General features: G+C 39.4%; 1 protein-coding gene across 1 annotated transcript; it reads left to right on the top strand.

The window, feature by feature from the left end:
- The first annotated feature begins 9,922 nt into the window (after positions 1-9,922).
- On the top strand, positions 9,923-10,685 carry LOC148034308 (low temperature-induced protein lt101.2-like). The gene is made up of 2 exons (XM_087680506.1): positions 9,923-10,062; positions 10,297-10,685. The coding sequence occupies exons 1-2, from the start codon at positions 9,982-9,984 to the stop codon at positions 10,411-10,413; spliced, it is 198 nt and encodes a 65-aa protein (XP_087536632.1). The 5' UTR covers positions 9,923-9,981; the 3' UTR covers positions 10,414-10,685.
- Positions 10,686-12,310: the final 1,625 nt, after the last annotated feature.

The following is a 12,310-nucleotide window of genomic DNA, read 5'->3' as shown; positions in this document are numbered from 1 at the left end:
TAGTTGTGATTGCATTCACTCGAGGTTGCTGTGATAGAGCATCTAGTACCACATTCTTAGTTTCTATATGTGTGAAGGATTTGAAAATGAAATATAGATAAGAAATGTGCCCAACATATCTGTTTCTCTGAGAGTTTCTTCTGAGTGAGGAAGTATCTTAGACTTTTGTGATCTATTTTAATAACAAAATCTGCACCAAGTAAATAATGTTTCCATACTTCAAGAGCATGTACCACGGCCATAAGCTCTTTCTCATATACTGGAGCATGTAGCTCATGGTCCTTGAGAGGTCGGCTCTCAAATGCTATTACACGATGCTCTTGATTAAGCATAGCTCCAATGCAATCCCCAGAAGCATCACAGTGAACTCCAAAAGGATTTTGAAGATCTGGAACTATGAGAACTAGTTCTTGAGTCACAAGAAACTTAATTCTTTCAAAGGCTTGTAGTTGCCTTGATTCCCAGCAAAGAGGTATTCACTTCTTAGTAAGATCATGTAGAGGAGATGCAACATATGCAAAACCTCGTATGAACCTCCTATAGTATGAACATAGGCCCAAGAAACTTCTAACTTCATGTACAGAAGTAGGTGTAGGCCATTCAACAATGGCTCGAATCTTCTCAAGATCCATTCTCACCAAATTGTGAGAAAAAATATGGCCTAATTAATGAATTTTTGAAAGGAAAAATTCACTCTTCTTAGCATTGACCTCTATTCTATGCTTGTGAATCTCTTGAAAAACAATAGATATATGTTTTCTATTCTCTTCTTCAGACCATGAAAATATTAGAATGTCATCAAAGAAGACACATGTGAACTTTGAGTGAGATCAGAAAATTCTCTCCATCATTCGATTGAATGTGGTGTATGGATTAGTCAAACCAAATGGCATGACTAAGAACTCGTATAGTCCAAATGTCGTACGAAAAGCTGTCTTATGAACATCTTCAAGTGCTATCCATATCCAGTGATAGCCGCTCTTGAGATCAATGCGACTAAAGATACTAGCCCCACTACAACATATAGACCCAGTAGCGACGTTTAAAGCGACGGAATTATTCATGGAAAAAATTACCCCTATCATCGCTATTCGCGTCGCTATTAGCGATATGATCGATTCATCGCTATTAGCGTCTCTATTGGCATCGCTATTAGCGTCACTATTAGCATCTCTATTAGTGTCGCTAATTGGATTAGCGACACAAATAGCGACGCTAATAGAGATGCTAATAGAGATACTTATAGCGACGATTGCAGAGTAAATTTCTGATGCAAACAGCGACGGTTATAGAGGGGAAAAAATTTAGGTGGTAAGGCATGCAGCCCTGCCACCCTTCTAGCTATATGCACTAAATATTCTTGCATAATTAATTTGCAAACGTCACCTACAGCTAATGTCTAAAAATTGTGTATCAGATTGTCAAAAAAAAAAACTGAATCCTTTGATTGCAAAAGCTAGATATAATCAATTCGAAAATGTATTTTACAAGGAGCTTTTTCATCACTTGCTTAGGCCCGAGAAGAAAAAGAGCTTGTAATTGCGAAATCTAGATATAATTAATTCAAAAAAGTATTACTCAAGGAGCTTTTTTATCACTTGTTAGACCCAATAATAAGAGCTTCACTTCAAGCTTTCATTATAGTCAGGACCTTGAGGTATGAATAAGTCTCATTGATCTTCTGCTCATTCCAGCTTATTCCAAACTTGTTCAAGTCTATTTGGGGGAGCATTTGGACATTTATAAGAGTTATACCATGGTGTTGGAGCCAAAAACACTTATATAGGGAGTGGTGTCTCTAAGCTCTACTTCTTCCTTCTTGTTTTTACCTACGTCTAAGTCATCTTCTATCTCTTCTTTCTTGTCTTCACCCTCAATCTCAATGGATGGAGATGTTTTAAGATCAAAAGAATCAAGCTCATCCTCCCCCTTCTCAAACTCCATTTCTTGAGCTCAGACTAGTTGCTGTACTCCAAGTAGATCCCTGAAACGAAGGAATTTCTCTTTACCAAGTGATTTGGTAAAGATATCGGCTACCTGGTCTTGTGTCTTCACATGAAGTAGATCAATTTGACCTGCAAGTACCATTTCTTTGATGAAATTGTAATGAATCTCTATGAGTTTGGATCTAGCATGATAGACAGGGTTGCTAGCTAGCATCCATATACACCTCAGGTTATGTACATAATCCTCACGCTACTGCATATATACCTCTTCAAGCAAGTCACCATTCACGAATGCATTTTTGACATCCATCTGTCATAATTTTCAGCCCTTAGAAGCTGCTAATGCAATGACTATATAAACCCATCTGATTTGCATTTCTCTTTATAAACCCATCTGCTAGTACAAGGATGAGATACTTTTCCAATGAACCATTTGACTTGCATTTCTCTTTATAAACCCATTTGCTTAAAGACATCGAGTACCTCATCCTTGTACTTCCGAATGTATAGCCATGTGTATCAGTTGAAATCATCTTTCCAACCGACAGTAGATTCTTGCAAATTTTGTTATGCCATCTGTCCAATCGACAATAGATTCTTGGTAATAGAAGGTACATGTAGTACATCATATAGGCTCTTTTTTCTGTCGTCATAGCTACAGCAGTCTACCTTCCTACTAGTGGGCCATCCTGCACTTGTGCCCAAAATCTTTCCATCCCTTTCAACTCCAAGTCTTGCATGACTTCCCGAACAACATCCTTATGAAAATATCTTTTCAGGATGAGAAGCTCGTATCCGCACTGCATTCTCCTTATCTCCTAGAGGGCGATAGTGCCGAGTTTCCATCTCCTCTTCTTCTGTGGTGGTCATTGTACTCTATGGGGAGCACTTGTTGCTGCACTAGAGGAGGCTCCACCTTGTGCTCTAGGTGGCGGGCTTTGGCATGAGGCCTTCCCATGACCAAGAAATGGGGACATGCTTGCTTGGTACCTGCCATGCAAGCTCGAGGAGGGCAAGATGGAGAAGAGACAGAGGTTGGAGGTTCCCTCCTTCTCCTTTGTAGTTGTCCCCTCTCTTTTAGTAGATGCGGTGGCAATGGTAGTGGCAGTGGCAGTGGCAGTCTCTCTCTCTCTCTCTCCCTTGTGTTGATCTATCTCCCTTCTTCTCTCTATACATCTCTTCATCAACAAAAAGAAAGAGAGAAGTGAAAAAAAGAGAAAAACAAAGAGAGAAGAGAGAATGCACTTACCTCAAAGCTTGAAGAAGAATCCTTTCGTGCTTCTCTCATTCTTCTTCTTCTCCTTCACAGGTTCCCTCCTTCTTTGTAGTTGTTCCCTCTATTTTTGTGGTGGATTGGCGGTGGCAGCGACCTCTCTCTCTCTCTCTCTCTCTCTCTCTCTCTCTCTCTCTCTCTCAATATCCCTTGTGCACATTGATCTCTCTCACTTCTTCTCTCTATACACTCTTCATCAACAAAAAAAAAGAGAGAAGTAAAGAAAAGAGAAAAACAAAGAGAGAAGAGATAATGCACTTACCTTAAAGCTTGAAGAAGAATCCTTTCACGCTTATCTCGTTCTTCTTCTTCTCTTTCACGGGTTCCCTCCTTCTTCTTTCTAGTTTTTCCCTCTCTTTTTGTGGTGGATTGGCGGTGGCAGCGACCTCTCTCTCTCTCTCTCTCAATCTCCCTTGCGCACGTTGATCTCTCTCACTTCTTCTCTCTATACACTCTTCATCAACAAAAAGAAAGAGAGAAGTAAAGAAAAGAGAAAAATAAAGAGAGAAGAGATAATGCACTTACCTCAAAGCTTAAAGAAGAATCCTTTCGCACTTCTCTCCTTCTTCTTCTTCTCCTTCACGGGTTCCCTCCTTCTTCTTTGCAGTTTTCCCCTCTCTTTTTATGGTGGATTGGCGGTGGCAGTGACCTCTCTCTCTCTCTCTCTCTCTCTCTCTCTCTCTCTCTCTCAATCTCCCTTGCGCGCGTTGATCTCTCTCACTTCTTCTCTCTATACACTCTTCATCAACAAAAAGAAAGAGATAAGTAAAGAAAAGAGCAAAACAAAGAGAGAAGAGATAATCCACTTACCTCAAAGCTTGAAGAAGAATCCTTTCACGCTTATCTCCTTCTTCTTCTTCTCCTTCATGGGTTCCCTCCTTCTTCTTTGTAGTTTTCCCTTCTCTTTTTGTGGTGGATTGGCAGTGGCACCGACCTCTCTCTCTCTCTCTCTCTCTCTCTCTCTCTCAATCTCCCTTGCGCACATTGATCTCTCTCACTTCTTCTCTCTATACACTCTTCATCAATAAAAAGAAAGAGAGAAGTAAAGAAAAGAGAAAAACAAAGAGAGAAGAGATAATGCACTTATCTCAAAGCTTGAAGAAGAATCCTTTCGCGCTTCTCTCCTTCTTCTTCTTCTCCTTCATGGGTTCCCTCCTTCTTCTTTGCAGTTATCCCCTCCTTTTTTGTGGTGGATTGGCGGTGGCAGCGACCTCTCTCTCTCTCTCTCAATATTCCTTGCATATGTTGATCTCTCTCACTTCTTCTCTCTATACACTCTTCATCAACAAAAAGAAAGAGAGAAGTAAAGAAAAGAGAAAAACAAAGAGAGAAGAGATAATGCACTTACCTCAAAGCTTGAAGAAGAATCCCTTCGTATTTCTCTTAATTTTTTTCTCCTTCGGGAGTTCCTTCCTTCTCCTTTACACTTGTCTCCTCCCTCTTCGTGGATGGCGGCAGTGGCGGCGGCCTCTCTCTCCCTCTCTCTTGCTTGTTTACAAACCTGTAAAATGCCATGCTCGGATTTTGACACTTTTTTATGAAGCCCCTCTCTCTCCCATTTTTTATTTCTCTCCATCTCTCTCTTCCTTCCCCTCTCTTCTTCTCTCTATTTCTCTCCCTCCTTCCCTCCCCACTCTTACTCAACTCATCTCATTGCAAAGACAATCAAAGATAGAAAATAAAAAGCTTAAGAAACAAAGATATTGAAAGAAATGTCACCCCACCTCTCTTCATCTCTCTCTCCCCCCTCTCCCTTTACTTTTCTTTCTTAACCTTCTCTATCATTCTCTCATTGTTTTCCTATTTCTCTCTCCCTCTCTCTCACTCTCTATTTTTTCTCTCTATCTCTTTTTCTCCCTCTCTCTCTCTTCTTTTCACTCTCCTTCCTTCCTTTACCTCACCCTGCTTTTCTACCTCCTCCTTCTCTCTTCCTTCCCTCTCCCCCTCTCTTTCTCTCTCTATTTCCCTTTCTTTGCTTCCTCTCTCTTTGTTTCTCCCCCCTCTCTCTCTTGTTTCTCTCACTCATCCTCCTCTCTCTCTCCCTTCATCTCTCATTTCTCTCTTCCTCTTTCTCTTTGTTTCCTTTCTCTCCCTCTTTCTCTCTTTCTCTCCCTTCATTCTTCTTTCTCCCTTCCTCCCTCCCTCTCTTTCCATGTATCTCTTCCTCTCCCTTCATTCTTCTCCCTCCCTTCCTCCCTCCCTCTTTCATTCTTTCTCGCAAATGTTTTCTCGGGAAATGTTACGCTTGGGTTTTTGAAACTTTTCGCTTAAACCGGCGTCACTATTAGCATCGCTATATGCGTCGCTATTAGCGTCTCTATTAGCGTCGCTAAAAGCATGGCTATTAGCATCTCTATTAGCGATGCTATTTGCGTCGCTAAAAGCGTCACTATTAGCGTCTCTATTTGCATCGCTATTTGTGTCACTAATAGAATTAGCGACGCTAATAGTGCGCTTTTAGCGACATCGCTTTTAGCGACACTAATAGTGCGATGTTAACGATTCTTGATTGTGATCTTTTCAAAGATCTGTAATCTATGCACATACGGAAAGAACCGTCTTTCTTTTGAACAAGTAAGACTGGAGAGCATTATGGAGAAGAGCTAGGTTGAACTAATTCTTTTTCCAACAATTCATTTACTTGTGTTAGGATCTCCTCTTGTTGACTTGCACTTACTCGGTAAGGTGGTTGGTTCGGTGGTTAACTGCCTGGGATAAGATCAATTGTGTGATCTTCCAAGTGCTTAGGAGGTAACTCTCCAGGGAGAGAATCACTAAAACAATCTTCATATTGTTTAACAAAATCATGTCTAGCTTGATCAATTAAAGAGACGGGTTCTTTTAAAGTCTGAGATTTAGAAGCATTAATTGGTATTGTGTGTTCATTAGAGGCACCAAGTGCCCTTAAATCATTAGTTTCTTTTGACTCTCTTACAAAAATCATGTACGCAGAAATAGCTTTCTTCATTCCTTTAGAAATCTTAACATGACTAACCATTGGCACATGCCAATCTCTAGCATCAGCAATGCATACTATGTTGTGACCCTTGAATTGAAATGCAAGGGTCTTCTTAACAAAATTTGGAAGAGGTCTAATCTTGTAATGCCAAGGCATGCCTAAGATAATATCACAATTACTTATGGGTGCAAGTAGAAAATATTCTTGGTCGCGATAATCCCTAATTCTAAGATTCAACTTCCCTTGAATAGGAGTAGAATTGATTGTAAGTTCTTCAAATGCTACACCTAATCCAATTGGTGTTCCCAATCTATTTGGTGGAATTTGTAGCCTTTCAATAGTATCTGCTAACACAGAATTATCTATGGACCCTAGATCAAAGAGTATCAAAACTCGTTGATTGTTGAGTGTCTTTTCTTCTCATTTGAATGAGTATTAGCTTGCACATCCGGAACAGAATTTGAGGATGATGGAGGAGGAGCTTTAACCACATTTGATTTCTTCCTTTTGTGAGGACAATCAGGCTGCTTCATATGCCCTAAATCACCACAAAGAAAGCACCTTCCTTCCTCTTTGTACTTTTGTATCTCAAAGGTTGAGAGATACTTGCACTTCTTCTTGTTATCCTCTGACTTTGAATATTGGTCATGGGTAAAGGTAGGTCTTCTTCGATTAATCATGTCTCTTGGTTGATCATAGAGCTGCTCTTGTCTAGCTCTATAACAACTCATCTCCAACTTTCGTGATGTACCAACTGTATGCAAACTTTTAGCTATGATGGTAGACTCCATCATGCGAGATAAGGTTTCATGTGGATACACCTTCATGGTTCTATGTAAATGAGGGAGTAGGCCAGCTTCACAATTCCTTTTCTTCTCTTCATTGCTGATCTCCATGAAAGGAGTAACCTTGAGAAGAGTAGACCAAAACTTATCCACATAACTAGTGACCTTTTCATGCTCTTCCTGGCCTAGCAAATCCCACTCCTTCTTGACATCATTCTCAAAATCAGGAGGCAAGAACTGAGTATAAAACTTCTTCTTGAACTTTTCCCAAGTCGTAGGTTTCCTTTCCTCCAAAATGAGAGTCAACCACCAATTGCTAGCTGTGTCTTTCAAGTGCATGCCTACATGCCTTAGAGAAAAAGCAACTTTAAATTGCCTGACAAAGGCTAACACCTTAGCAGGATCTCTCTTATGGAGTCAGAGTCCTACTTTATGTCCTTATCCGCAGACTTGAAAGTCTTAGTCTTCTTAAGCTTTCCCCTCTTATGGTCCCTCTTTGTCCGTTTGCGGATTGCACGAGACTTAGAACCAAGAGAGTAGAAACTAGAAGATGATGAGGAGGAGGAACTTGAGTAATCAAGGGAGTCCTAAGAATCCTTCTTCCTTCTAGGAAGCTTCTCAGCAATTAGATGCTTTGCATCTTCATTGTCAGTTGGTGCAATGGTGTTTCCTCCAGTATCACCATCTTTTGGAGGATTCGGTCCTTCATAAGTAGCTTCTTCCCTTGCCTTTAAGCTGTCAATCAATTGACGTACTTCGGGAATCTCCAACAAGCTACGAAACTTTGTCAATCGAGCCTGTAATTGCTCACTTGTAGGTGCTTCATCAGTTGCCATCTTTACCTTCTTCTTGTAAGGATCACCTTTACTTTGAGAAAAGCAAAGAGACCTACTCTAATACCACTAGTATAGAATTCGAGATACACACTTGAATTTCTTATATACTTAAAATATATATGGCGAATATTATGTTGGCACAAAGGGAGAATAGATGAGAGAAAGAAAGATGTAGAGAGAGAGGTAGAGAAATTGACAGCACTTGCACCTTCTCTTCTCCTCTTGGATACATGCCAAAGTGATGCTTCCTTCACCTCTCCCTTACACCCAAGGAGAGCCTCCTCTTTTATAGGCTTTCAAGAGCTTCTCTTCTTGGAGAGAGAGTTGAGTTGATCTTCATGCAAGATGTGGTTATTCCACTCTGCAGCACTAATTTTGAGATATCCATTTGTGCATTGTTTGGATGAAAAAATGTCCAACACGAAAGTTGTAAATCTCGATGTTTTCGATAACTCACGAAGCCTTTTTTTAGAGATCATTTTTCAATTGCGAGATATTTTTAAAATGGATTTAAAAAAAAAGATTTTTAAACTATATTCTTAACTTGTGGTCCATGCAACCACCTTGAGTCATAGGTAAGGAGAGTTCATTAGATTGCCTTGGGTCTCAATCTTAAGATTGAATTCTACACAAAAGCTTGTGTCATTTTAGACCTTAGAAAGAGAAAATCACTTCTCTCCTCACTTCTAGAGGATCACATGTCTCGTCTTTGTTAGTGAGAGAATTCTCTCTCTCGTCTTTCTTAATGAAAGAAAATACCTTAAACCTTGACTTATAGGTGAGAGAATGACCCCAAATGAATGCAATGCTCATTACACACAAGTAAACATTCCCAAGCGTCCTTGGATGCACACATAAATACATGTACACAACGCTAATGCACTTCCTCTTCTTAGAACTCAATCCATCTTCATTTATGTGTAACTCCTTGGCTCTTGTGTATACTCTTATACTTGGCAGACACTTCTTTCCCCCTTCATAACTTGTACTACCTGTACGAGATATCCCCATCACAGTGCTCTTATCACCCCATTAAGTGATGCACTAGGAATACTGGTCTCTAAATGGTCTCATGGCCATGCTAGATCATCATCAATACTTAAAGAAAAGTGAGTCATTAATTTATTGACATGAATTTATTAAATAGAGAATGTGTAATAAGCAATCAATTTAGTGACAACATGAAGAGGACCACTTTTTTTTCTTAACCTGAAAATATTAAAAACAAGGTTTATGATAGGCTTGTATTACCACAATAGACTCTGAATGATTGGTGGAGAAAGATGAGAGAAATTCTCAATGTGGAAAGGTGATACATACTCAAATTGAAGAAATAATTATCTAGAAATATGAATCAATGCACAATAACTTGGAGTAATAGATGTTGATGATGATGTTGCTTACAAAGATTGATGTATGCCTTTCAAATGATGTTGACATGTTCTCCAATCACCTTGCTCTAATACCAATGTTAAGGTCCTTCATCATACAATAAGAATAATTAACTCACATTTGAGAAGAACATAATTTGCAAAGAGAAAATAATTGAGTAAAGCATGCACAACACAAGATTGGTTACAATCTCCACCCATGCATGGATAAGCACCTCCCCCATGCATATATTTATTGATTCATATTAAGCTTTTGTGCTAAAAAATCATTGGAAACCATTCTCTTTTTTGTGCTTTTGTTTTATTTGCATGAATGCCTTGCTCCAATAATTTCTAACTCCTATCTAATAAGCCTCGACTAAAATTCTCTAAATATTAATCAAGCCTTCTAGTCCTTACAAAATAATTATGCCCAATACATAAATTGAGGTGCAAGGGCACGAGTATTGTGCTTCTTTGTTTGGAACTGAATGTGTGGAGCTCGTAGGAGCAGGTTTGTAAAGCTTATGCTTTGTTTGTGGCGTTGGCAAGGTGGAATTATAGCTGCGAAGAAATGGGAGGCGCTGCGAACAGAAAGTGGAGCAGCTGGCCTTCATAAAGTCACACACGCGTGGCGGCCATGCTAATACTGACCGCCCTAATCCCATGCTGCATGCTCTTTCATGCTAATTAGTTGTATCAGAATCAGCACGGTGGCACAGTAAATTTGCTCGCTTGCTCGGGCGACTGGTTCTCAAATTCCAATTGCTTCTCTCTCTCTCTCTGTCTCTCTTTCTCTCTCTGTGGGATAAATGGGTGCAGCTCTCTTTATAGAGGTTCTTCTAGCAATCATACTGCCGCCTTTGGGAGTGTTCCTCAGGTATGATTGCGCGGTAAGGAAGCTTCCATCTCTGAACCTCTGAATTGAGAGTTAAGCGTCTCTTTCCTCCTCCCCCCCCTCCCACCCCGCGCCCCCACTTCTACATGGACTGATGATCATGTGCATGGTGTGCGTTAAATTCCCTCAGGATATGTCTTAACGGATGGCACGTGCATGCGCATGATCAGATTAGGGTTTTCTGACAATTGCTACGGTTGATTTGATGACTGATATTCTCGGTGGGCAGGTGGAGTTCTGGATATGTTTGGTGTTAACACTCGTGGGTTACTTGCCCGGCATCCTGTACGCCCTCTATGTGCTGCTGAGCCGGCCATTGATTGTCGAGCGTCCCTTGCTTTTGTGAGAGATCGACCAATCCCTCATATAAATGTTGCATCGGTGTATTTCGAAAAATTTGGCTCGACAGTCATTCCCAAATTTCTATGTTTCCTCAAATCGACACGACGTTAATTTCTCACATCAGTTGTCTAGCATGAATTGTTCACTTACGTTGCTTGTCATTCATGATCACTAGTCTTGCCTATCCGTGAAATATTCACTTACGTTGCCTATAATGATTCATCGAATGAGTGATATATTCATATTGCTGCTATCCTGAACTGTTTGAAATGTTGCTTGTTGTTCGGCGAAAAGAGCTGATTCCGGATGTGCGCATCAGTTGGGCGTTGTTTATTCTCAAAGCATTGTACTTAACAATCAAAAGGTAGATTAAGATATGAATGCTCTGTTCGTCTTTTTATTTTGTTGCATTTTTGAGTAAGATGGTTGTGTGGTCTCACGGTTTATGTTGTTCAATGTTCTAGTCGAGGTTTCTACTTGAGGTCTTGGATCAATTACATAGTCTATTACCAAAGGCATGCCTAGATTGTTGTCATTGCTAGTGGCCATATGCTTGTATGTGTTGTTGACTAATTGCTTAGCTCTTGTGAGAGGAAGTACTTTTTTTACATATGTTCTACGGCCCATAGATCAAGATCACACTTTTGACGGTTTTATATTATGTTCCTCATAAGTTTTACTTAGAGGGTATAGTTCAATCACAATATATATTACCAAGGGCATGACTAGATTGTTGTTGACGGTAGTAAATTATCCATATGGTTGCCTAGATTGTTTACCAATTGTTTGGCTATTTTTTAATGAGGTGTTGTGTTTGAATGTGTTGTGCAATCCATGGATCACGTTCTTTGTGTTCACGGATGTACTTTGTGTCTCACAAAGTTCTACTCAAGGTTATAGATCAATCACAAGAATATATTACCAAAATGCATGACTAGATTGTTGTCAATGGTAGTAAATTACTAGATGCTTGTGTACATTGTTTGACCAATTGTTTAATACAATCTAAGATCAAGATCATAGTGTTCGCGGTTCTAGTTTACTACTAGATGCTTGTACATTGTTGACCAATTGTTGAGTACACTCCAAGGATCAAGATCCTAGTATTCATGGTTCTAAAATAAGTTCCTTAAGATTGTTGTCCATGGTAATAAATTACTAGATGCTTGTGTAGATTGTTGATCAATCCTTTAGTACAATCAAAGTATCAAGATCATAGTGTTCACAATTCTAATTCACTATTAGATGCTTGTATACATTGTTGACCAATTGTTTCGTACAGTCCAAAGATCAAAATCATAGTATTCAGGGTTCTAGTTTATGTTCCTCAAAAGTTGTACCCAATGTTGTAGACCAATCACATAGTATAAAATGCATGGCTAGATTGTTGTCAATGGTATTAAATTACCATATGCATGTATACATCGTTGATTGATTGCTTAGTATTCATGAAAGATGTTAATCATATTGGTTGTAGTATGTTAAAAGATCTAATCAAAGCGTTAGCTCAATTTTAATCAAAGCGTTAGCTCAATTATCTAGTATATTACCATAAGCTTGACTAGGCTTTTTGTCATGTAGACCGGTTGCCTTTTTTAATCAATTGAGGTAATGCATTTTTAGCTCAATTACCTAGTATATAACAATAGGCTTTACTAGGTTCTTTGTAAGGTTAGACCAATTCTCTTTAGCTCAATTACCTAGTATGCCACCATAGGCTTGACTAGGTGGTTTTCAATGTTGTAGACTATTGCCTAATGCTTATGCAAGGAATTATTTATGTAAAGATTTATTACATCAAAGTGTTAGCTCAATTGCTTAGTAAATTACCATAGGTTGGATTAGGTGGTTTTTTTAATGTAGACTAATTACTTAGTCCTTAGGTGGAAGGAAGTGTTTTG

Source organism: Lygodium microphyllum, chromosome 6 (assembly GCF_053477565.2).
Source record: "Lygodium microphyllum isolate KBCC chromosome 6, Lygodium_microphyllum_v1.1.10, whole genome shotgun sequence".
Classification (NCBI taxonomy): domain Eukaryota; kingdom Viridiplantae; phylum Streptophyta; class Polypodiopsida; order Schizaeales; family Lygodiaceae; genus Lygodium; species Lygodium microphyllum.
This window is presented reverse-complemented; position numbering and strand designations above follow the sequence as displayed.